Below are 25,454 nucleotides of genomic sequence, written 5' to 3'. Positions count from 1 at the left end.
TCATTATGTATGTCCTATGGATTACTCGCCCATGTGGTAAAGTTCTTGAGGTCAGTAAAACCTGGACCTATAGATATCCCCAGCTAAAAGAATGATATAAAATATAGTACAAACTGAATACATATAGTATTTTAAGTCCATTTGCTGATGTTTGAAAGCGCAATGGCAACATCTAATGGTCAATATGCAAACAAACCTCTATCTACTATTGCAATGAATTGCACTATATTTTTTTTGTGAAACTTATTAGCAAGACCATGCTTTTAAGACTTTATCAAAAGGCTTTTAAAAGTCAAATGTTTACTTTCAATTGAACATTTTACCCAAAACATGGGCATGCATCAATGGATCTTGTCTGAAGTGCCTTCTCCACACTGCTTAACATTTCACAACTATTGTTAAAAACAAAAATTAACCTATTGATTTAGGAGTTTGGGTTATATAGCTACAAACTCATATTTGTTGAACAAGTGTGGCCAATACTCCCTCTAATTCTAATGCAGACAATTTCCCTGAGCATACTGAGGACCAATGTGAGTAACAACAAAAGTCATCACTATGGCAACACATCATCACACACACCTGCCATCAGCAGGGGCATTTTTTTTCTACCCATAAACGATCTAGTCATTATAACATTTAATGATGAATATCCATGCATAAAACATCTTAATGTCGATAGTATTTGCACAATCTGACTTAAACTTTACCTTATTTTGCGACGTCTGCCCTTCTCACTTATTTTCATTCAAACGACTTTTCCGCTGGATGTTGTCTGATGTAGTCAGGATTCCATTGAGTTCAATTTTTTCCTCCTTCGGGAGACTCGCTCACAACTTTACCTTCGCTGCATGTTTTGCAGAACAAACCTTTCTCACTTGAAAAACATACGTCCTGCAGTCTCACCGTTTGTTCTGCTAATGTGCACATGGTCCGACGGCCATTCATCATGGTCAGCTATAGCCTCATACGCAAGTACTGTCAATGCCGTGATTGGCTGCTTAGGGTATATGCATGGTATCCAATGATTGGCTGCCCATGAGTAACTCAAAGCAAAACGATTGTGAAAAGAAGTTGGCTTGAATTGCTTTATACAATTACTTATTATAGCATTTCTTGATTAGTTAAAAACTAAAGTTTAAGTTTGGACACTCAGCATTCACTACCATCATCAGTGTTGGTCCATATTATTTGAGTTGGTGGGAAATTGACATTGAAAATTGGATTGGAAGTCTAGAGCTGTCAGTCCTATAAAGGGTTAACAGTGGTAATGCCCACATGGCAAACATAATGAGATTATATTACTACTCGTCTAATGACGCCCAGTGGGCAAATGTTGCATTTCAAAAATATAAAAGGCACAAATGACAAGAGAAAATTCATTTTTTTTGTGTTTATTGAAAAGATCATGCAGCGCACATCCACAGTGGGAGGTAACATCACTTTCAAGGATTTGCATGAAGACAATTCTCCTGGAATTACTTAATACAAAACATAGCTAAACATTTCCAAGGAATGTAACAAATTAAATAGCAATAGAGAGGGAGACACGGACAGAAAATGTGCAAGGTTGCACTGCTGATCTTAAAATGCTCAAAAAAAAGGTTGAAGATGTTTGTAACCCAGTTGCGAAAATATATATATATAAAAAAAACTAAATAAGGAAGGTAACTTAAAATGAAATAAATTACTTTGCATTTACTGAGGGAACTGCGGTTGCATGGGGTAGGGCGTAATCCCTGGAGGAGGAGGGTGCTGCTGAAGGGGTTGTGCTTGGGGGAAGGAGTATGATGGGTGACTCATACCATTCTGCGGTCCTTGGAAGTTGTTCTGAAGAGGGAAGGGTGGCGCCTGGTGATTAAACGACTGTCCATTGCCATTGTAGCCCCCACTAAAGCCATTGCCAGCGCCACCGTCCCCCCCGTAGCCTCCATTTTGAGCATTTGCGCTAAAGCTATCGTTTGGTCCGTTGTCGTAGCCACTATCCCGCTCTCTAAAGCCACCAAAATCTCGCCTTCCGGAGGAATAGCGATCCCTGAAATCACCACCTCTGCCTCCCCTTGAACGCCCTGCAAAGATGAAAAGAACATTTAAGAGTTAGTGTCCCTTGCCCCCAAACAAAATAAAAAAAGATGACATCCTTGAGGACATCAGCAGAGAAGTATAAGCGGCTGCGTTTGACGGCACCGTTTCCGTATCTCACCAATTTGATTTACCTCCTCTGATTTCACCCATTTGGAGGAGCTTGGGGTTGATGGCCTGGTTGGCCTCGCGGAGAACAGAGATGAGGTCGCTAGCCTGTCGCACGTTGTTGGGGGTGAAGAAGGTGTAGGCCGTGCCAGTCTTTTGGCTACGGGCCGTTCTGCCAATGCGGTGGATATAATCCTCAGAGTTGTTGGGGTAGTCAAAGTTGATGACAAATTTCACGTCCTCAACATCTGTAAGATTGTGTTGCGGTGTGGCAAAGGGGAAGAGGAGGACGGTACACAGACGTGCACCGGCGCCACCACAACAACCAGATCAAACAAAGCATCGTTAGTAGTGTCACAGGCTTGGAATAGTGACAATGTCCTATAGTGGCAACTTGAAAACTGAATTCAAAACATATGGGGAGACTACAGTGGGAAGAGAGAACCGATGCACACTCCATTCGGTTAGAGTAAGGAGGCAAAAAAAAAAAAAAAAAGAAACCCCCTTAAAGTCCTCCAGGTTGTGACCAGGCCATGAAATGGGATCGCCGAGTCTTACCCTTCTTTGGAGTATGCATTCACTAGTCAGTTCCCAACGCAGCACAACCCCCCCACCCGGGCCCCCATTGTCTACACAGTAGCGCCACTATGCCCACTACTGCCTCCTAGTGTGAGCGATCGGCTCAAAGTCCACTCGTCAACGTTCACACAGGCAGTCTTTAGCCAACAAAGTGGAGATGTGAACCAGTGTGCAGGATGCCTCCAAAAAAACGGGGCACCCGGGGCAACTGTGTCCCAGCGATTGCATAGTCTCTCGTAGGCAGGTCTCGACATGACTTTTGAAACGCAGGTGAGGGAGGAGAGTGTGAGCTTGAAATTTGTCCAACTAGCATGTCCCACTGTCACCAAAAGCGCCAGTAGACATGTTATTGCAGAGGTGGGATTCCAATCGATCTTACAAGCTGCTCATCCGACACAAGTTGAACTGCAACAGCGACGCCACCCATGCTTTACAACACGTCTACGCAACCGAAAGCGCCTTTGGAAAGGACTCGAACTGGGCAGCGGGGCTTTCAGCTGGGACAGTTACATAGCCTGGGTGCGTGACGCAGTCCAAACAGTTGCCAGAGAGAGGGCGAGCATGTGTCGGAGGGGGTGGGTACTGTGGGCATCCCCCACTTTTAGTTAGGCCAGCGTCGTATGCGGCACTCGGACCTCGACACCTCTGCTTATGTGCGCGACTGGGAGACCCGTGCCTCGCCAGTCAGGGCATCAAGAATCCTCCTTCCCCCTCTGGACACCTGGGCTTGTCATGCCAAGGCCCTGCCATACACTCTGCTCCTTTGGGCCATGGGAGAGACTCAGAAAGAAGCAGAAAAGTTAAAGAAAGCAAATACACTTTCTTCTAAACAACTGCCTGCTTAAATGCATCACGGAGGATACTGACCTAAACCACGGGACGCAACATCAGTTGCTATCAGAATAGGGGCTTTTCCATATTTAAACTCTGGAAAATAAAGCAAAAAGGGTGTTACAACATTTGGCTATTGCACTGGGTCAATAGGCGAGATATTGATATATAATATTGCCAACTTACCATTAAGAACCCAGTCTCGCTCTTGCTGACTCTTATCTCCATGGATTCCCATAGCTGGCCATCTAAACCACAGAGGAGAATGTTATTGATGTGCCAAGGATATTTATCGTTCTGTGAATGTAGCCTGAAAACTCACCCATCTCGTCTCATCCGCCTTGTCAGGTCATCACATCGCCTCTTTGTCTCGACAAAGATGATGGTTTTGTTCTCCTTCTCGCTCATGATCTCCTCCAGCAAGCGAATGAGCCTTTTGGAAAGGCAGAAAAAAATACACATTTGTATTATTTATGAGAGCAGGGCCTAAGTCACCAAGCTGATGCTGAAGAGCAACAAATGAGTGATTCCAAAATTTCCAGGCACAAAATAGTAAAAAGTACTAACTTGTTTTCTTTCTCGCCATCATTGCAGACATCAACAATTTGAAGAATGTTATGGTTGGCACTGAGCTGCAGAGCGCCAACATTGATCTGCACGTAGTCTTTCAAAAAGTCTTCAGCCAACTGACGCACCTCTTTTGGCCAGGTGGCGCTCCACATGAGCGTCTGGCGATCAGGCTGGAATAATGATAAACATCGTTAGGCATAAGAAGAAAATGTAATTCTGGAGTCCAAATGGCCAATTAAGCACTCACTCGAATCTGGTCCACAATTTTCCTGATCTGTGGTTCAAAACCCATGTCGAGCATTCTGTCGGCCTCATCCAAAACGAGGTATGTGCAACGCCGCAGGTTGGTCTTGCCTGCTTCGAGGAAGTCGATAAGCCTGCCTGGGGTGGCAATGCAGATCTCCACACCTTTGAGAGAAAAAACATTTGAAAAGAATTAACATAAATGCCAGGCACGCCTTAATTAACCAAGTCATTGCCATAGAATAAGACCAGTTAAAAAAAAAAACATCTAAAACTTTACCTCTTTCAAGATCCCGAATTTGTGGTCCCTTGGGTGCTCCTCCATAGATGCATGTTGACTTAAGGCGAGAAGCCCTACCATACTCTGCGGCAACCTGTTGAACCTGCTGTGCCAGCTCACGCGTTGGGGCGAGCACCAAGCACTGTCAAAAACAAAGTCAATGTTAAACATGGCAGATGCATTTGGATTTAAATTACATAGACCATTAAAACAATACTCACAATTGGCCCATCTCCACGCTCCAGGAAAGGCTGGTGGTTAATGTGAACAATTGCAGGCAACAGATACTGAAAACCAGGGGGAGAAAAATTACAAAACGTCCAATGGAGCGTAAATGTCATCTCAAATAAGCCTCCAGCCTCACCGAGAGAGTTTTGCCAGAACCCGTCTGTGCGATGCCAACCATATCGTGTCCACTCAGTGCTAAAGGCCAGCCCTGGGCTTGAATGGGAGTCGGCTCTGTCCAGCTTTGCTTGTTGATCACATCCATAACGTAGGCTGTTTTGAAGAGTAATCCATGTATAAACATTCACTGACCATTCCTGACCAATTCATCAATAATTATTGTATCAGCATACTGTGAGAAAATCCTTAAATTGTCGAGACAGTTCAAATAATTTGGATAAGTTTATTATAGACCCCCCCCCCCCATTTATTACAATGTCATACTTACAAGGAAAGCTGGCCTCGTGGAAATTTATAATTGGATTCGGGCAGCTTCTTCCCTTCACAGTGATTGCTTTAGTACTTCTGTACTGCTCAACTGCTTGCTATAAGTGGATGGGAAAAATGAGGTGAAATACTACAGCGCACGTGGGGATTGCATAACTCCAACACGTGGGTCCGAGTCGCGCAGATGTGTTGCATAACACTCGGAGCGTGCCGATGCTCACCAGAGGCCTCCTAGTAACGTCTGGGTGCTCCTGGTAAAAGTTTTTCTCAAACTTGGGAAGCTCGTCCAGATTCCAGTGTTTCTTTCGGAGGCGTTCGCCTGGGTTTCCGAACTTTCCCCCACCACCTCCGCCACCACGGCCTCCACCAAACCGGTGAGGGCCACCACCGAAACTGAAATACACGAGATAAATCAAGCAAGGAAAAGAAAATTATTCGGTCGCAAATCAAATAGTGGAGACGTGTCTGATCTACGTCAGCGTGCCAATATGTCTAGATAGTTGTTATATATTTTCCAACCAGCAGAGGAACAATGGAAAGAGCCGGCATTTTGGATGTGCTCTACCTAAAGCACGTGGCGATAAAAGCGAACTGCGATACACCCTAACAGGTGTTACAAGTTCAACACAACCAAGAACTTGGGAATAATTAAAAGCTTCGATAAGTGGACAAGCTTTCAACCACAAAGACTTTGTACATTATAAAATGTCGAACAGGCTAACAAAGTAGTAGCTTCAAGCTAAAGCAACCATAGCAGGCACGAGGCCATAAGAGGCCTCGAACTAAAGAGACACGATGAGACTTTAAGTGGATTCATGTCAAAAATAATAGCCATTTCAGCGGGAGTTTTGTTTACGTCAATACTAATGAGTTAAACGCCGTAAGAGGAGAAAAGACGTATGGTTTTACTCGTTATACTACCGGTTAAGACCGGTCCGCCATTTTCCACGAGGGGAAAACCGCCCCGAACAAATTGAGGGAAAATGTACTCACCCACGATCTCTGTCCCTATCTCTGCCGCGATCTCTGTCGGAGTAGCCAGGCATGTTGGTTGCTATTTGTGAGTTGTTAAATCTAAAAGAAAAACTAAACGGACGAATCCAGCTACCGACTTAAGTTGGGAGCGGTAGCGGTGCTGAAATGCCGGCTTGAAAAAAAGAAGGTCCGGTTTTTATAGCAGGCGGAAGTATGACTTCCGACATATCCATCCGCTGTATGGCGGGGGAGTGTCCAACTTCACGGCACAGACTGTACTGTGGGCTAAATACAGTGGTTGACGTCTAAATGTATATTTGTGATGTGTCTGCATGTAACCAAAACTAAAAAAACGCAACGATTAAATTTACTCTAGGCTCTATTATTCACCTTGTCGTTCATTTTGACGGACTATTCAAACTGCGGATAGATATGTTCCAAACAAAATCCGGTAATGCGGTTGCTTGTAAAATAGTGTATCATAATTGACGTCACTAGGACCAACCCAAACATGAGCGCATGTCATCATTTCTCGTTTGTTACAGTTTTAAATTGTTTATCCACCTCATTAATGTCTGAATATCCGCTACTGTTCAAATGGTTTTGTAAATGTGAAAAAAACGAGAGACCAAGATAAATGCCACTTGCTTGTATCTATGATTAATATAAAATGATGTGACTGTACAAGTTTACAGACCCCTCAAAACTACACACTTACAGGGCAGTAATTGATAAATTCCATTTAAAACGTAAATAATCAGCTGTTTTAAAAAGTCACTTGTCTGTGTTGCAATTATTTCCAATATGAATTGGGAAGAAGGAAGAAAAAAATCATAAGAGAAAAAGGGCAAACCAAAGGCAAGATTTTATATTTGTACAAAGCCTTACGTTGTTAGACAAAGGCAGGTTTAATTAGAACTAATTACACACAAAAATAAAATACTCTTACAAAATGGTAGTGTTAACATACATCAAATTGCATCAGTCAGCTAGGAGAGATAATAGTCCTAGTGGATCATGCTATATGTCAAATCCAGAAAGGCAAGATCTGCATTTCTCCTTCCTAACTGGTTTGAGAAGAAGCTCACTTCTTCAATAAGAAGCAGCAATGAAGCATCTTTGTAAGCATAGTGTTGGAAGTGTCATTTATCATCTATTTACTTGTGCACTGGACTTCTAAGTGGATGAATATGCCCTAAGGGTCATGATTCAATAGCAATAGCAACCTCTCTCTGGTTTTGTGCAACATGTTATCCACCGATTTGACAAAATCAAATTAAGTTAAACATAAATTACAGGATGTCTGAGCCACATGTGAACAATATATTTTACTGTACAAAGCACCATGTGAGGACACTTGTCACTTTGCATTCTTTTGTTTACATAAAAAAACAAAAACGTAACTGTTAACTTTTCTTTTGTGGGTATGCATATGTAAGAACAGTCCAAGGTCAGAGAGGTTGCTAAATAGGCAGCATTATTTTGGAAAACATTCAATAATTGTATGTTCAATAGTAGAAAACAATCTCACAAATGAAACATTATCATTTTTTTTTGCCAAAAGTTATCCCATTCCGCCAATTTTCAACCAAGTATTTTGCCATGCAACAATTAGTTGATGCTAAAACACTATAAATGTGGATGTTTTTGATAAAAATAAAATAAAACATGTATTAAACTCCTCACAGTGGCCTGATTTTATTCTCGTTATTCATTAGTATTTGTATTTTTTTTTGGCACAAACAAGCATCACCATTGTATGTGTAATTCTGAATATAAAACAGTCAATGGACATGAAACTATATGGATGCCAAAATAAAGATAAATCCTGACGCTATGTAAGATTTTGGACTCTAGGAACAAAAGTAATGCTAACAACCCAATTAATAATGAGTGATTTTTGACAATTAGGTAAAAAAAAATACATGTTAAACTGCAGAATTATATCAGTAGATTTTAAAGGTTCTGCTCAGTGTTAATGATGATTCAACAATGACTGTCTATAGCCCCTTTTAAACATGCCCTGAAATCCTGATTTGTGATGGTGTTTAAGCGGTTTAAGTGTGTACAGAACCTTACCAGCTTACTTTACGTCCACATTCCGCTACATTGTAATTTATCGCATCGCCACCTACTCACAATCTCGGAACGAATTGCAGTGGGAGTTGTTGAAAACATAGAAATGATCGGGATAGCATACTGGAAAGACAGTGAGGACAGTTAAACATTTTTGCATGGGACGGCGCGAGATTCGTTTTTTTCTCTACATCTTCATGCCTGAAAGCAGCCAGGAATGATTCTGAAAAATTTAGTGCGCATCTCACATTAATATTGCAGTATTTATATCTGAAAGCGGCAAAAAAATTGTGTGTAAAGTTTACAAGCCTATATAGCATTTGTTAAATATTATAAGTGTGTTTTAAATAAACCAAAATACTATATTTGAGTGAATAGTAATAGTTATCTTACTAGTTCCTTTTCTAATTGAGACAGTAACACTTTGTAATTTTCTGACATAATGAAAATAGGGAGACTTGATATATTTTTTTGTAGAAATAAATTAGATATATTAGCAATGGACTAAATCGCTTCAATTTTCCCTGCTATATAAAAAATACCACATTTCAAGCGCTTTGTTCACATATTCATGTTCAGACAAACTAGTTGACGATGAGTGATGATGGGATTACATCGTGTGCAGCAATTCTTGGGGTTCCTTAATGTTGTCTTTGGAAAGAGATGGGAAATAAGGCTGCCCATTTCAGTCTCATTCTCACATCCGTACGTGCAGGGTTACCACTTGCTCCCTTCTAGTCAGTCCAAGGCACACTCCATATTGAGAATTAATGTTTCCAAGTGGTTACAGTAACCATCAAATTACCCTGTACTACGCACCACTCTTTATTTATATGCATTTGTTGGTTTAGAGTGATCCTTGCTACATGGAATTTTTTTCTTAATCAAAAATGCTTGAATTAACGTAGAAAAAAAAGAAGAGGAAGAGCCAGCAAATCCTGCGTATTCCACAAGTTAGTAAATAGTCTTAGTTATTAGCAGCTGCAGTTTTTTTTTCAATTACCAAAAAAAGACCAGAGTGGTCCATGTGTGTAAAAAAATAAAATAAAAAGAAAAATCACAGGCTTCTGCAGGCTGTTTGTGCTGTGCATCTTTACACTTACTCCACAGCAAAACCACACGTCTCCTCAATGGCAGTGAGTAACTTGTCATATAGTTTGTCGTAGCTTTCATATGGAGGAATGTCAATCCGGTTGAAACTGAGGAAAAAAAATAGACATTTGAGCATAATTAGTATAATGAGACAATATATCCCAACCAATAAGCTAAAAACAGTATTGATGATAAGGATAAAAATATATAGCTTGATACATATAGCACACATGGAATACGAAAAAGGATAACAGTATTAAAAGGTGTTTTCAAAAACAGGTCAATGAAGATTTAAAATCCCATTTATTTGATTAAATCAACATTTGTCTCAGTTTTAATATATACAGGCCAAATGTGTTTTATATTGAGATATTTATTTCAACAAAAAACTACATTTTCCCTCTACAGTTTTCTTACCAGGTATGGGCTTTGGGGAGGTTGTTGGCATTGGCATCAATTTGGTGGATGGTGAATAATCGTGGGCCAGCAGCACCTACATTAAAAGGACAATAAAAGATTACTACACTAAAAGTGACACTTGGGTTTTAGGTTTTTCCATCTCCATATTTTCAGCCACAGAACAAAATGAACACCTTCTCCTAAAATGCGAATTGAAAAGTGAGGAGTATGTTTAACTGATTTTTGTAGGGAAAGTGACTATTTTTGGTCATCAAAAAATAAACTGGCATGCACAATATTTACAATCTGTATACATGATGTATGGATGCCAGGTATCCATGCTTCATAAGTTATAATGGATAAATATAATTATACATTAACACAATGTTTCTAATATCAAAATTGATATCAAATCAAAACTGAAATACACAATGGTAAAGTCCCTCAATATTATGAAGTATTTTTTTTAAATTTCATAATTATTTAACTTCTTGCGTGACAATGAAAATGATATATTTCCAATTCATTACAACTGCAAAGAATGGCTTTCAATGGTCTTGTTTCAGTACTAGATTTCCATTTCATTTTGATTGGGAAGGCTGAATGAACAATGTTAGATGCCCTATCAAAGGTAGCCAATGAGTGCCCTTTAATGGCTTCAACCAGAAACAACAATGATTTTATAACTTCACCTTGGAGGGCCTTAAAGCCTTGCAAAGGAACCCTAGAAGACCCCGTGACGAACTGTAGCAGACGAGCTCTTCGCTCCTCATCAAAAGACTCCACAGCTTTCCAGAACCACTTCACAATGTTACTCTCTGGGGTGCAATGTTTGAGCCTCGTATTGGACTTCCAATCGTGGATGTCAATTTTCCCTAAACCACATACGATCAGCTGCGGAAAGACAAAATCAGTATTTATATATTTTAATATTGCTATTGTATAAAGCAATGAATCTATTTTTGAGAATAGTACCTCCAGCTCTTTTTCATCAAAAGCCTTCAATAGGTGTTGGGGGATGACTTCATTAAAGCCCTTCTGGAGAGCGAGGAACTGAGCTTCGATGCCTCGCAGGAAGCGCCAGTTGACGTAGAGGCGGACGTATTCCTTCTTGGTGTCCTGTGTGACGGGGATGCTCTTTCCGTTGGGTTTAAGTTCATGCTGGATGATCTCTCCGTAAGCATTGTGTTCCACACAGAAGGTGTGATCCAATACGCCTGTGATGTCATTGTCCCTGAGAAGTCATGAGAGGCTCATTTAACGTTTTTCAGTCCGTTGCAGGATTTGACACCGTGGGAAAACATACTAATCAAAGAGAGGAAGGAATAGGGAAATTGTCCTTTCCAGTAAAAATGGACTGAAGGTCAAGCGCTGGCAATGGCACTAAAACAAATTAAATTCTATAAAGTAATAATCATAAGTAAACAATGAATAATGACTGTTTTTTGGGTGGTCATAAGTGTATTTCTGTTTTAGTTCATTTTAATTTTAATAATTTTGTTATGATTAACATTTTTTTAACTTCATAAATTCATTCATTTTTTGAACCGCTTTATCCTCACTAGGGTCGCGAGGGGTGCTGGAGCCCATCCCAGTTGATGAACAATTAATACCTTCTTTATCTAATTATATATGAATATAACATATTTAAAAAGGATACTTCATAGTAAATAAAAAATACTAAATTTATATCCATCAAGTTTTGTTAAACAATCAAAAATAGTAAAATGTCCATATAGCTTTAAAGACGAATTAAAATGTATTGATATAAAGATGACACATGGCACATAAAATCTAATTCCTTGAGATTTACTCTACGACAAACCCTAGGAGGCGCTGTAATCCCTTATTTCCTCAGTTTTATATTAAAAAAGATTCCCTCAAAATATGAAGTGTTCTTGAAACTGGGTTGTTTAAAATTGAATATCAAATTGATAAATAGAAAAGCTCCACACACCACTTGAAGCACACACCACTTGAAACACACACTCACATACACGCACAAAAAAAGCCTTGTGTACTCACAGAATCCAGACAAGGCTGTTGTGCAGGTCTGGATCTACAGACTCCATGTCATCCAGCGTAATGGGTTTACCCAGTAGCTGTTTGTAGAAGGGTAATGTAAAGCCTCCATCAATGTAGTGGCCATGGAAAACTGCCATTCCCATGATACGGCCCACAAAGTGGAAGTATGACAAATGCTCCTAGACAAAGAGGGCACACCAATCTTTAATAGGTCACATACTTTGGGTACTTGCTCATCAGTTACATTCAAAAGTATTCAATGACTATTACTAGCAAAGGGATACACCTTTTTACAGTAATTTTCAGACACATCTACACATTTTCATGGCGAACTGATAGCCGAGTAGACAGCTGGGTGGAATTAAATCATATGTTCCTTCAGAGTACCATGTAAGAATTAGAATTAAACTACAGTCTTGATTTCTGTAGTATTCATGACTCACCGGGTTGACTGCAGAGTCAGGGTTAATCTGTAAAGTGTAGATGTCATCGCGTGAGTACTGGAACAGGCCATAGTACGGGTTTAACATCTCATGTGATAGTAGATAGAGCCACTCCCTGGAGAGAAATCCCCAAAATAAAAAAAAGCAAAAAGAAAATATTAAACAGTGAATCATTTGCAGTTTGATATACCTCCCCTTTTTCCCCAATGTTTTGTTCAGAACATTCTCAGACCAAAACAGTAGTACTTTTGTACCAGTGAACTAAAATGAAGTGAGCTTTGTAGCTTTTACATAAATGTAGTGCTTTGTAAGCGTCTGTGGCATATGTGAGCAATTACTTTTCAATCCTGTATTGTATCTTCTAAAATGTTCCTACCTGGCCACTCCTCCATAGTCAAGTCCTTCTTCACCCCGAAATTTCACCATGAGCCTTTTCCAGAGATCCTTTGGCCTCATCTTCATCACCTGTCGGTAGGATTCCTGCAATTGGCATACAATCGTGTTCAGTGCCATTGACAACAATGGACATCCAATAATATTTTCATCCTCCTGTCAATTTAAATAAGTTTATCACTCTATTTGAACTAGGGAGGTTTGGCAGCAAATCAGGTGCTTCCTAATTCAGATGGATTAACTGTCTATACGGCAGCCAATAAGTGAGGGAAAGTTTCCAATGTACACAAACTACTACCATTAAATTCTATATATAAACTGAACTAGTAGTGTAGAGTTGTCCCATAACAATTGGTGATGAAAATATTCCAACACACAAATCCTAATGTGATATTTTACTTCATTTGAGATGCTGTGGCTAAGGAAACTCTTGTTGTTTTGTACTACTTTCCGACTTCAGATCAATTGGTTTATAGCTGTCATGCTCCAGCTTCAATAAGCATTCATCCCATGTGCAGACTGCTCACAGTATTAAGGGCAGGGTCCATTAAAAATGGATTAGGGGCAGTTATAATAAACGCAGTCATAAGACTATAATAACACAGCCTCTTTCACTGCCACGTTCCACTCTTCCCTTCAGAGGGGGGCAGACAATTTAAAGGTGCTTTTAGAGTAAAAGGGAAGGTCTTATCTACACCAAAAAGTACACATTAAGAAGGTTCCAACAGTCAACGGACTAACACTTGCCCGTTCAGTCATGATCTAATGCTTCAAAGGATCTGGAGAAGCTCCTTAGGATGTATTTCGCCCTACCGCCTGTCTCTCTCTTTCTTACAGTGAGATCAGCCGACAAAAATGTCTACGTTGAGATTAACAGACATGGCTGTTCCAGCACATTCCACCACATATTTTATGAGGGTCGTGTAGTCTGCTGCAGGTGTTGTTGCTCTGATAAAGCCCCTGTGCCTCATAGATGCTGCAACACTCCCCAAGCGTACAAACTTGAGCAAGGGGTCTGCCTTAGATTGGAAACAGAAAAGCGCTACACATCATTTGATGAATGTGTGTGTGTGTGTGTGTGTGTGTTGTCAAACTGCCAGGAGACAATGTTTATGGAGATACATAAGAAACAGGGTGATAAAATGTGCAAATAACTTGACGTGACTCTAAAAATAACTTGAAATAGTTAAGTATGGTATGTAAGAGTGGTATCTTGACTCACAGGTTTAATTTGTTCCCAAACTTAGAAATCTGTTTACTGATATTTGAAGCAAAATGTTCTATTGAATTGAAGTTAAATGTACTTAGTACTTTTTTTACGGACTATCAGTAGCATTTTTTTAATGGTTTCGCTAGGCCTGCCACTCAAGTGCAACCTCATTTTTTTCTCTCTCTATTTACATTTGTACTCTATTTTACTATTATTACTTTAACGCATGTTTGTTGGTTTCTGATAAATCAAAAAATTGCCCTCACTAAAATGTGACTTATACTTGATGCGGTTTATATATTTTTTCTTATTCTTCGTTGTGTATTATTGGGGTGGTGGGGGAAAAATACAGTACTGTTAAAAATAGAAGAACATACAGCATTCTGTTACAGCCCTAAAAAACAAACAAACAACTAAATATTTATAAAATACTTTCAAGAAGAAAAATAGCAGTATGACTCTCATGATGTATCTCCCATCCCAATTAGTTAGTGAGACATAGACTGTGTAATTACATCACAGATGCATTAGTAATTTCCTTCTCACCTCAAATATTTCCTCCCGGGACACCTCAATGCGACAATGCCCAGCCTGTGGCTGCTGCTGAGACAGTTCCTGTCTGAGAATCTTGAGTTTCTGGACTAGGTCTCTCTTGTACTTGGGTACCGTGAGACACTCGGACTCTTCTGGGAGCTGACCTGTTGATACCAGAGCCTGCTGGACCTGCTCCTTTAGCTCATTCTGGCGACTGATGGGCAAAAGAAATGAAGAATTAAAGAAAATAAAAACAGCTCACAGTATATGAATACAGTGAAAAACTAGGACAGTACTTCATTAATCTAATATTGTATTATATTTAAGACTCTTACACATAATTGAAATATACATATGGCTTATGAGCTACTTAGCCACATGGCCAAGTAATTATATTCCAAAACAAAAAGATAATAAAATCTCAAGAGAGGATAATCTTAGTTTGTACAAACATGACAACAAGTAAAATGGAGTGAAATATAGTATTTGGAACTGCAATAATGGATTGTTTTTTTCCCTAGTCTTTATGTAATTCTCGTTGAGAAAGTTTAATGTAGTTAATATCCATGTTGGTGGAATTTTGCTACAAATGACCGCAATAGAAATTCAAAATTGTCAATCTGGGAAGAGACTAAAATGTAATAAAAGACAGAGACAAAACAATGGACAGACGTAGTAAACCCTACAGTTGACAGGAGGTTAAGTTTGACCACAATTACTCTCGAGTATCCTTCTATTGCCTTGCATTGTGTATAATCTAATTGACAACTTTGCTTAGTTTGTAGTGTCTTCCAAGTGAAATTAAGTTAGGCTTTTCAATCACTTCTTGTTAGCCCAGAAAGCCGCAGGGCCCCAAAAAGATTCTCAAGAACTATTTTTGAATCCCTATTTATTTCCTGCAGACTTCACTGTGAGGGAGGGATAGGAAGTAGGAGGTGAGAAGGCACACAACAGGTTCTCGCACTTCTCTACATTAACCGCTGTGAGACAACATCAAGATGAAGGATGTTTTAACATCAATCAAAAATGACACCCTAACTATTTCTATGGCTATATATTCCAAACAGGTCTGGAATCTAGGATTCAGTTTCTGAAAAGTGACCCCGAACAGTTGGGTAAGTAACATCACGGGGGAAATATTTAGTAAAAACCTCCTGCTGGATTCTCAGACAAAGTGTCAATGAAATAAAAAGCAGAATTCAGAACAAAAAAAAATGGACAGACTTAGACAGTATATCAAACATTTTTGTGGTATGACGGAACATGGGGGGGTTGAAAATCCCTGAATTGATAAAAGGCAGATGTCTTGATGGTATTCCATGATGCTTGATATGTTCTCCAGATATTTCCTAATATCTTAACATAAAAAAATGGTTGTTTACCAGCAGTAAATTGCAAGATGAATCAATGATTTGACAAGCCAACATTGTATCGCAAATCAATTTAAGCAGCCATTTTCCGTACCGTTAATCCTCACCCCGTTTTAATAACAAATATAAAGCAGAATTTACTAATATTGTCACATGACACCTAACTCTGCTCCTTAAATAATGTATCCAACGCAAAGTTTGTCCACCATAATAGTACCAAAACCCTGAAATAGTCACAATGGAGACACAATAATGAACGCAAATTCCATGCCAACAACTCTTCCGCATAATCTTTCTTAGGAAAACTCGTAAACGCTGTAAATACTAGCGTGTCAGAGTCAGTTTCTTTTTTTTTTTTTTTTTTTACTTTACAGGGCAGCCCAGATGTGAAAAAGAAAAACGAGTCGAAAATCTTCGCATGTTCTTTGATCCAAGTGAACGGGAAAAGAAGAAACCGAATCCCTTCGCAATGCATTCCGTCCCTGCGTAGAGGAGGAATGAGGTCAGAGAAAGGAGGCCCTTCAAGGCACCCGTCCAGTGCTCCATCTTTTCGAGGCAAAGGCTTTTGGGTAATTCTAAGGCCGTTAACAGTACAGAAGGTGTTTGAACAGCTGCATAGCCAAAGACATTGTGAACACGTGTTTGAGCTGTGCTCAAAGACTTGGACAATGCACAAATACATAAACCAATGCATAAAGCTTCACAGATTGACTCAAGCACACAATTTATTAACAGACTTGGGCATTATTTTCATGGGCTGCTTGCTAGATGTAAAGTCTAGTCTTTTTTTTCTTTTTCCCTCAGTCAGATGTCTTGCCAAAAGCCGATAAGTGACGGATTGAATGCTAAAATGTCTTTGAGATCAGAAACTTTACAAGGCTTTGAGTGTTATGTTTGTGTGGATGATGGAAAATGTGCAGTGTGTGGCCATGTGCAACAAGGGCTTCCTGGAATGAAAAACAAATCTTACCTCACATTCTGACTTTCAATGCCTCCTCGTGAGCCATTTGGGCTTGGACTGCAAATGCAAAACAAGGACAATTGAGTCCCAGTAAGAAAGAAAAAAACCCAAACAGTTTTCTTGCCAGGTTTAATGATTTCCCGATAAGGTATGTGTACAATAATTCAAAAAACTCACTTAAGGACTCGATGCAGGTTGGCAGAGAGACGTGGGTCAGTGAATTGTGTGGTTCTGTTATTATGGTCCACAAAGTAAACTCTTCCTGTGGCAGTGTTCCGTATCTCCCATCCAGGAGGGAGTGGACCCAGTTCCTCACAGTTCACATTACTAAGATCTCTGACATGGGACAGAATCAAAAACAACACATTAACATGTGTAATATTAATGAGAACAACGACAAATGGCGACAATTTACATGCCGGAATAAACAGACTATGTTCCTGGATGAAAACAGCACATAATTCCAGGAGGTCACATACCTGGGGACTCTAGGGTCGTGCCATGTGCTAACACCTGTCTGAGTGTGAAGGAAGTACACTTGGCCTTGCTGTGTGGTCCTTTGCTCTGTAAAAGGATTAAACATGGGTTCTATTAAACTAAGGTGAGAAATTAACCCCTTTATACTTGAATTAAAATTGAACTCTTTTCCATGCCATTGATGATGAAAGACATCGAACTATGTGGTGCCCAATCATACTTTGGCTGTGAATTGAGATGAGTTTGTCATCCCATCATTTGAAGTGGGAGGAATGTAGCAAAAAATTCCTCCTTTTTTTATATAGATTACTTTTTTGTGTTTTCCTGAAAATATCTATTGAATGTACTAAATGTTTAATTGAAAAAAAGTTATTTTAAAGAAATATTCAACGTATTCTTTCCCTTCTACTTAAAACTATTATTTTCATGTGTATAGATAGCCTTAATACTTTTTGGTATACAATTATTATTATTTTTTTTAAATATCAAGCTGGCCTTAATAGAAAATTTGCAAGATCTCTTTAAATAAAGCCATGTACTCTACAGTTACAAGTGAGAAGCTAGGATATGTATGTAATTTAAGTAATATGAGGCACTGATCACAAGGCTGGGGCTAGGATATGCTTCTAAAGTTCCGTCTTTAAAAGTCTAGTGAGTAAAATCCCTTGAGAATAAACAAAACTCCCAAAGACATGCGGATGACTGCAGCTGGTGTGAGCATTTACTTTTCACATGAATGTGTCGGATTGTTTGAGTTGGTGCAGAAAAGATTAAAAGGTTGGAGAGGCGTGAATGGCAGCAGCCAGACCTAAACAAATACATCGATTCAATTAGATTGTCTAAAATTGAGCCAGAATTAAAGGCAGTTTGTGCGGAGCAACAGTATCAAGGAGAGACTGTGGGCTGAATGAGAGCTAAGACGCTTTACTGAGCTTAGTGTTCTCCAGGGAGGATGGTAGGGGGTGGTTTACCATGGTGGGTGAACTGGTTAGCGACCAGACTTCACAATTTGGATGTTGGGTTATTTTTTATCAATTTCTAGTATATAGCTGGGCCGGTGGATGAGTTCAGGTTTAAAAATGTCCTCTACTGCGGACAAATTTGAACTACTGGAAGTCAGGAGGATATCAAATAAATAATTAAAGTGGTATTGTGATGTCACAGACCATAGCCTTCTGGAAGGTCTGGAGGTGTGTGCAGGTGCGTTCTGCTCATGTAGTTGCGGTGCCTCTGGGATCGAACACGTCTCTCCTGGGCCCGCTGGTCACCGCCATTTGGCTGCAACGGCGTAGTAGGCGTGGCACCGTTTGTGCTAATAGGAGTATTTTCATCTACAATGCAGCTAAGTGGCCGCCCAGGACTTGAGTATTCTGATGCAGGTCTAGGAGAAACAACAGGTGGCAACATATAGTGAGCTGAATAAGGTAATGGTCGTTTTTTTTGTGCAGACTCACCTGGTCGGCCGCTCCCATTGCGTAGTCCGTGTGATGTGGTTCAAGTATTGGATACGTCCAGATGCAGTTCTCCTCTCCTCCCAGCTAACATTAGAAAAACACATACCAAGCAGTGAGTGGACTTGTAGAACTGTTAAGCAGCTATTTTCTTGAACTATATACTATCTCCACATTTAATTTAGTAGAATTTATTGTTTGAGCCCTGCAGCATTGTCTTAAAAGCTCCTCTGGAAATTGATGAGACATTCCTTCAAGGAAGCTCACCCATCTGGAAGATCATTGTCAAAAAGACGACTGCAGTCAACAACCGGGCCTCCTGTGCCTATCCGGTCTCTGGACTGCAAGCTTACTACGTAGCAGACAGATGCACACACTGAAATTAGTAAACATTTCATTATAGCAAGCAAGCCTGGCTATGTTATATTGGCAGATAATTGAGTCATAAATGATTTGTTTTTGTTCTGGCATAGTTTAACATCTGACACCACGTAAGACTATAATAAACAACACATGTCCAAGAGAAACAATAACTAATGGCATGCAATTCCCTATTGGAGTGATTATTGTTAGGTCTGATGTGATTCTTATGCATGTGTCCATGTGCACTCACCCACAATCTGGCCTCTTACTGTGTCACTATCATTTGGACTTAGCTTATTCAAGTCTAGCCTCTGGTCTGTGAAGGGAATACAAGGACAAACAGGAAATGAGAACAGAGTTGGTAAGATCAGATTGGAGAAGAGACTCATCAGTTTCATAAATCTAGACTTGAACAATAATTACTAAAAGTGAGACACTCTTTTCATTGTAGAAGTCCTGCAATTCTGCACGATCTACCCCTAGCTTAGTTACAGGGCCATGTGCTTAAAATATTCATTTGTCCATTTGTCTGCAGGTCACATACTTGAGTGCGTGTCCCAAAACAAATGTTCCAGTCTATGCAATGGCCACCGGCTGTAAAAATTTGACCGACCGAGCAATGGTTGAGAGACTAGGCTTTGGTTCAAATGCAAAGGTCAAACATTTGACAAATGTCAGTACAAAGCGTGCACTATTCCACTCTGTCTTAACATGGACATGAACTAAAGCTTAGTCTGGAAAATCTATGTGCTGTTCTTAATGAATGGAATTTGAGAAAGGGCGAAAGAGAGACATCAGGGAGTTAAAAACAAACAAACAACACCAAAAAAATAGCCCATGTTTGCCTGCAGACATGAAAACGACCACTATCTCTTCTCTGTTGTCTGGGTGTCATGCAGATCAGCTCAGGATGTCTGTCTAGACTAAACAGGGACCAAAACAGGCAATGGTCAAACCATTACAAGGCTGGCGGGAGGTCAGTAGCCACAGAGACACAAACACAAAACAGCATAGACGTCTGCTGGAATGCACTTGCTCACATTGATGCATTTAATTTACAAACAAGGGCTGTCTTACAAAGACAAGAAATGAGCTCATTGCAATTCTATATGAAGGAACAGTAAATGGGGCTATTAAATTGGACAAAGTTACCACTCAATGTATGCCGAAAAAGACTGAATAATTAATACACAGCAAGAGAACTACTTTAAAGTTGGACGGCAAAGCATGTCTGCATGAAATGACTGGCTGTTTGGATCAGCAGACAAGATATAAAAGGAGCCTAGCTCACAGTGGCACGCTCTCGTTATCTCTCTGCGATGTCCTCGTCCAAGTCGGGACAAATTATGTGCTATGCGGCGAGGCTTAGTCATTTTAGGCATGTTTCAGTGGAGTGGTGCCAAAGACATCTTTGCCTTAGTCCATATTGTAGTTAGGTTTTCCTGGAAGTTATATTTGTCCACTAGTTTTGCCACAATGACTCGATAACTTTTCTTCCATGATAGCATCAGTCTTCACTGTTTGTGTGGATGGATGTGAAGTACCTAAAGGGTGCTTTTGTATCGACCCTTAAAACTGATCAGGAATCTCCAAAGGGCAAGTTTCTAAAAAAGTCAACTTGGAACCCTGCAGACTATCATTTCTAAAGCTTTATTTAGAAAAATAGCTTCCTCTGACCAGCCATTTTTTTAGTGCAATCACAGGTTCATGTAGTTTGATGGTTGACTCCAACTGACAGCCAAGTCTGGCTTGTGTCTGACATAATGAGTGAAGACATAATATACCACCTTTTGTAGCATTTAACCTGTGGTTCTTATTTTATTATTGGTGTTATGACCACTAAATATCAATAACTGCTACAGAATTGTTTTAGCACCACACTCCTTTTGCTAGTGGTAAGTGTGTGAGGAGGAATTTGCTGCGTAGGGCAAAAAAAACGAGTACCAAAAATATGTTTCGTTTTGCACAGAGACTGCATGTGGTGATTGTTTTTGTGTGTTCATGTGTCTTGGCAGTTCATGGAAGAACTGGCCGTAGACATCCCACTAAACTATAGTGTTTTAATCGGTCAAGGTTCTCTTTGGTTTGGTCTAAGGGTGTTTAAATTAAGGATTAAGGATAACATTATGTAATAATAAATTTTTGAAAGAGTTGACTTACAGCCTGTGTCTTTAAGGCGGTTGATAGCATTGGACAAAAGGCGAACACATCCCAGGAAGCCAGCCCCTTGTTTCTTATGTATCTTCTTATGGTTCCACACACTGATAGTGATAGAATCTGATTTCCCAATGTATCTGAAGTAGAAAAAAAAACAGAGGTAAAGAAAATATATTCATAATTCTCCCCTTCCAAAACAAAATGAGACTCTTCTGTCTGAGAATGAAGAATTCAAAATGATGACCTATTATTATGCATGCGATTATAACATAACTGCAACTTTTGAAACATGTACTTGGGTGGACTCGCGCCTTATAAATAAAACTGTAGAACTGACAGAAGGGGATCCCACTGTAATTATCATAGCAGTTACTAAAAGGGATATGAAACAATAGTCTGTGAGTAAGACGTCTGGACATTTTGAGCCAATGCCAAATGCCTGTCTGGGGTGCGATGTCAGAGCACGGCTAGGTCAGACAGACGTGGCAGGAGGGAAGTGCTGGACTATAAAATCCTGTTCATCTGCAACACCTGCCTTAAAATACAATTAATTAGTCTGGCTACAAACTTTAATACGACCAGTGTCTGATAACATACATATGTGCAGAGTGATGCCTTCAACAGAATCATGTGCAAAAAATAAAAATAAAAATAACTGACTAGACTTGTACCTCCCACCAACATCTTTTTTTTGTGTTTGTTGGCAGACTCAGTTTCTTATTTGTTATATACTTTTGTCACACTGAAACCACATGGATTTTTTAAACACACATCATTCAGTCTATTGTAATGACATCACCTGTTTGGAAAAAAAAGACTAAGCAAAAACAATAACAACAACTCTTCAGCAGCTGGAAATCATCAGTTCCAGACACTCTGTCTATATGTGTAAATTGATTCCAAACTGGAAAGTCAGACAATATATTGGATTATATACTAGAATAAATTGTTTTCCTGTTGAGATTTATTGTACAGTATACTTTGCATCAGAACCTATCATAGTCCTTGACCTTCCTAAATGTGATGATCCCTTTTTAACATGCAGTTTTTTTGCAATACCTAGCCCAACGCACTAGTATCCATGGGTGTAGTTTTAATTAGTCTAAGACAAAGGATGAAATATCCGACCTAATTTTGGTGGAAACATCAAATGCAAATCCCAAATTGAAGTCTGTCTCCATTAAAATACATTCAAAGTAAATTCATGCACATAATTTTCCCCCTGAAAGTCAAATTTGAGATGAACAGATAGTATATCGACAATGTAAAAAAGAGAGTCTGGTGTCCCTGGCAACCAAACAAACTGAGACTTGCACTTCCTTCTGTAGTCGGTTATGCTCGTCGGTTGGATAAACATTGGAAACTTTCACTCTCACATTCACTCAGGCGCACTGTCTGTATTTATTCCAGGTTACTTTCACAGGACAAGCCATCTTTGGAAAGGGAGATCAGGCTAAATGTACTAGACAAGCACGTGTTTCAGTCATTGGAAGAAAATACTGCCAGAGTCTATTTCTATGTTTGAAACGTTGTTCCAAGGGACATTTTTAGACCATTTGCCCGAATTGATGTGTTATGCCATAACTTCGTGTCTAGAAAGGTGTGAGAGATTACACCTGGTACTGTTTAAAACCTGACATTTATAAATGTACTTCTATGTTTAAACAGGGAAGTGTAAACAGTGTGAGTCTTTAAACAGAGTCTTACAACTTTTTAAATCTAATTTCACAGCTTTTAAACACGAAGAAATACGGTACTCACAGGTCATAGTGTTGGTTCCACTTTGGGTCAAGTGTGTTTCTCACAGTATCCGTCGAGTGGCATTGCCCCGAACCATCCACAACCACCTTGGCAAAAGGATCAGGGAGGCCTGTAGTGAGAGAAAAGTACCACCATACTAATCAAACTGACCACCTTATAAAGGTGCACTTGGAATAAGAAATAGAGAAGAATAAATCATTTCCAACTTTAAAGGCTCGAAGACTGTGGTGTTTCTCCAAGCATTTTTGCACTGCGGTACACTTTTTCCAATAAAAAGAACCTCAAGGCACACCACCATGTGAAAATCTTCTCATTTAAAATCATATCACCTTTGTTAACAATATAAAGTATTTCTCATCAAGGTTTTATCACTAGGAATAAATTAAGCTTATCTAATATTCACAGACCTAATATAAGTTGAGGTGGTTAGGAAACACTGATATTAAAGACATTGATGATATATTGAGAATAAATCATTCAATGCCATTGACAATGCTAGTTTTCCAATCTATTTGAACTACAAGGCAAATTAATATTTGTCCATTCGCTGTCAGACCTCCTACTTCAAATGGATTGGACGTCCTTTCAGAAACAAAAGCATTTGAAGCAAAGCTTGATGAAATATTGGTCAGTCAAACAACTCCATACTGCTTTCTCCCCATTCCCTGAAACTCAGTGTTTGCAAAGCTCTGGAGCTTTGGAATGGCAGGAATGGGCACCACAAAAGCCACCTGAGTGAGCACTAAACCTTTACATGTGCATTCACCATGACAGCCTGACCCAAACATACCAAAACAAAACACCATACAAGTCAATTTTCACAGGGAAAGGACAACTTTTCCCTGGTCAGTGAGGGCAAAAGAGTTACAAGACACAAGTCGTACATGTACACTCTTTCACACTATTTTAGGTTTATTTGAGACACTTGGATGTGTGTAATATTGTGCCTTTCATGCTAATTTTGTGTAAAATATATATGATGCTGCAGTCAACAATACTTCTATTCTAAACAGTAGTTTTTCATGAACAATTTCATCCAATCAACATTTGGAGGAATTTAAAAATAAATCAAAATATAAAATCTATCATACTTACGGAAAAAGTCCTTCTTGACGAGGTTTTTGGCACAGAGGACTGAAAAGAAATAAAAGAAGGTTGAGTATTAATGACCAGAGACAGTGATCTATAATAATGGGCATACAGAAATAGAACACAAAACAGTTTGGTGACAACACATCCAACTACACAATTTTGACTGTAGCCTATCTAATATGACTTTGGTCAAGAGGCAGTAAAATACATTACAATGAGTCAAAACCACTCTGAATCACGTACATCTACATCCTTTAAGAAATAAGACATGCAGAGGCAAAATGGGCAAAATTCCCCAAAACAAATAGATTTCAATGGCTATTGAAGCAAATGCACTCAGAAAATGAAGGCAGCAAATGTGATGAAGGATATGCCTGCTTGGGTACGGATGAGGAAGTGCCGTCAGCACCTGGGCATCTGGATTAACGGCTAAAGGCAGTGAGTCAAGATTAGTTTCTATTACTCGTAGATATAAAAGGTTTGGTCTGAAAACTAATGGAACTTTTTGCTCTAAAGAGCAAAGGGCTGATAATATTTGAGGGCGTGATTGAAATTCATTTTCCTGTACTAAATATTATTCACGATGGCAAAAAGCATAAGGCATTTTCAAAGTAATGTAACACACTAAATTTCATTTTACAGCCAGAACCTAGTTTTTTTCTAGCCGAAATGTAGAAAAAAAATGCATAAAGTCCCAACATTATGGGCTATTACAAAACAAAATATCTGTTGACTTACAAATGGTTGTCATAAGGTCTATTTTTTCCTGCAAAAGTGATAAAAAAAGCAGTCTAAAATGTATTTAGAAAACGATTCACTAAGGCTAGGACAAACATACACAGATTAAATTGTGTCTAGTTTCTATTACGAATTAATTCATCCCTAATTTATGGTTATAAAAAGATATATCCCATCATATATTGGGGTCATATTTGTACAACTAAATAGTAATGGCAATAAATGGGTTACTCCTTATAACATTGAATTCCTAGTCGAATATTTGAACACTCATGGCCAATGTATGAGGAAATGAGGTCTAATTGCTTAGGGATATTGTGACAACAGTTAAATTAAAACCTTCCCCGAGTGATGTAACAGGCACCAAAATAAGTTCTTAACAAGTCAATTTCACACCAATCATGGACACAAATGACAGTAATGCAGTCTAGCGCTGTCATGTTTTTCCCTTTTTTTGCACATGCAGGTGGGAATATTCCGACTTTATTCACACAAATAGACAAGGGCACACCTATAGTGCCAGACTGTGGTCTTAGCCATGCAGTCTGCAGTCGTTGCATATTTATCTACTT

At 39.3% G+C, this 25,454-nt stretch overlaps 2 protein-coding genes across 4 annotated transcripts in view; both read right to left on the bottom strand.

Annotated features, from left to right (window-relative positions):
- Nucleotides 1-1,378: 1,378 nt before the first annotated feature.
- ddx5 (DEAD (Asp-Glu-Ala-Asp) box helicase 5) lies at nucleotides 1,379-6,530 on the bottom strand. Of its 2 annotated transcripts, none has more exons than XM_077734121.1 (13): nucleotides 6,359-6,530; nucleotides 5,587-5,758; nucleotides 5,367-5,463; nucleotides 5,058-5,191; nucleotides 4,915-4,980; nucleotides 4,694-4,835; nucleotides 4,418-4,578; nucleotides 4,168-4,340; nucleotides 3,923-4,033; nucleotides 3,787-3,848; nucleotides 3,637-3,696; nucleotides 2,217-2,438; nucleotides 1,379-2,069 (listed from the first exon to the last, which is right to left on the bottom strand). In XM_077734121.1, the coding sequence occupies exons 1-13, from the start codon at nucleotides 6,409-6,411 to the stop codon at nucleotides 1,699-1,701; spliced, it is 1,824 nt and encodes a 607-aa protein (XP_077590247.1). In that variant the 5' UTR covers nucleotides 6,412-6,530; the 3' UTR covers nucleotides 1,379-1,698. The 2 variants fall into 2 exon arrangements, with proteins under 2 accessions (XP_077590247.1, XP_077590248.1); XM_077734122.1 differs by having other exon boundaries at nucleotides 1,858-2,069; nucleotides 2,204-2,438.
- Nucleotides 6,531-7,186: 656 nt separating this feature from the next.
- Nucleotides 7,187-25,454, bottom strand: part of smurf2 (SMAD specific E3 ubiquitin protein ligase 2) — a 32,273-nt gene continuing 14,005 nt past the window's right edge. Inside the window, exons 2-19 of one of the 2 annotated variants that reach the window (XM_077734605.1) lie at nucleotides 24,148-24,186; nucleotides 23,053-23,161; nucleotides 21,295-21,428; nucleotides 19,385-19,450; nucleotides 19,039-19,147; nucleotides 18,775-18,858; nucleotides 18,487-18,701; nucleotides 17,323-17,407; nucleotides 17,021-17,179; nucleotides 16,853-16,900; nucleotides 14,525-14,726; nucleotides 12,752-12,855; nucleotides 12,376-12,490; nucleotides 11,933-12,111; nucleotides 10,883-11,141; nucleotides 10,600-10,801; nucleotides 9,926-10,001; nucleotides 7,187-9,615 (exon numbers count right to left, since the gene is read on the bottom strand). In XM_077734605.1, coding sequence (XP_077590731.1) covers nucleotides 9,516-9,615; nucleotides 9,926-10,001; nucleotides 10,600-10,801; nucleotides 10,883-11,141; nucleotides 11,933-12,111; nucleotides 12,376-12,490; nucleotides 12,752-12,855; nucleotides 14,525-14,726; nucleotides 16,853-16,900; nucleotides 17,021-17,179; nucleotides 17,323-17,407; nucleotides 18,487-18,701; nucleotides 18,775-18,858; nucleotides 19,039-19,147; nucleotides 19,385-19,450; nucleotides 21,295-21,428; nucleotides 23,053-23,161; nucleotides 24,148-24,186 — 2,285 coding nt within the window. In that variant the 3' untranslated portion in view covers nucleotides 7,187-9,515. The remainder of the gene's footprint in view (nucleotides 9,616-9,925; nucleotides 10,002-10,599; nucleotides 10,802-10,882; nucleotides 11,142-11,932; nucleotides 12,112-12,375; nucleotides 12,491-12,751; nucleotides 12,856-14,524; nucleotides 14,727-16,852; nucleotides 16,901-17,020; nucleotides 17,180-17,322; nucleotides 17,408-18,486; nucleotides 18,702-18,774; nucleotides 18,859-19,038; nucleotides 19,148-19,384; nucleotides 19,451-21,294; nucleotides 21,429-23,052; nucleotides 23,162-24,147; nucleotides 24,187-25,454) is intronic. The other variant, XM_077734606.1, reaches the window with a different exon arrangement.

Source organism: Stigmatopora nigra, chromosome 15 (assembly GCF_051989575.1).
Source record: "Stigmatopora nigra isolate UIUO_SnigA chromosome 15, RoL_Snig_1.1, whole genome shotgun sequence".
Taxonomy (NCBI): Eukaryota; Metazoa; Chordata; class Actinopteri; order Syngnathiformes; family Syngnathidae; genus Stigmatopora; species Stigmatopora nigra.
Note: the sequence above shows the minus strand (reverse complement) of the source record. Positions and strands in the feature narration are given on the sequence as shown.

What these genes read in the sequence shown, in the direction of transcription:
- ddx5 (XM_077734121.1), bottom strand. Translation starts at nt 6,411, where the DNA reads ATGCCTGGCTACTCCGACAGAGATCGCGGCAGAGATAGGGACAGAGAT. An exon ending in ACGTTACTAGGAGGCCTCTG is followed by an intron (nt 5,464 to 5,586) that starts GTGAGCATCGGC and finishes ATCCACTTATAG; the next exon opens with CAAGCAGTTGAGCAGTACAG. An exon ending in GATGGCGAGAAAGAAAACAA is followed by an intron (nt 4,034 to 4,167) that starts GTTAGTACTTTT and finishes CCTTTCCAAAAG; the next exon opens with GCTCATTCGCTTGCTGGAGG.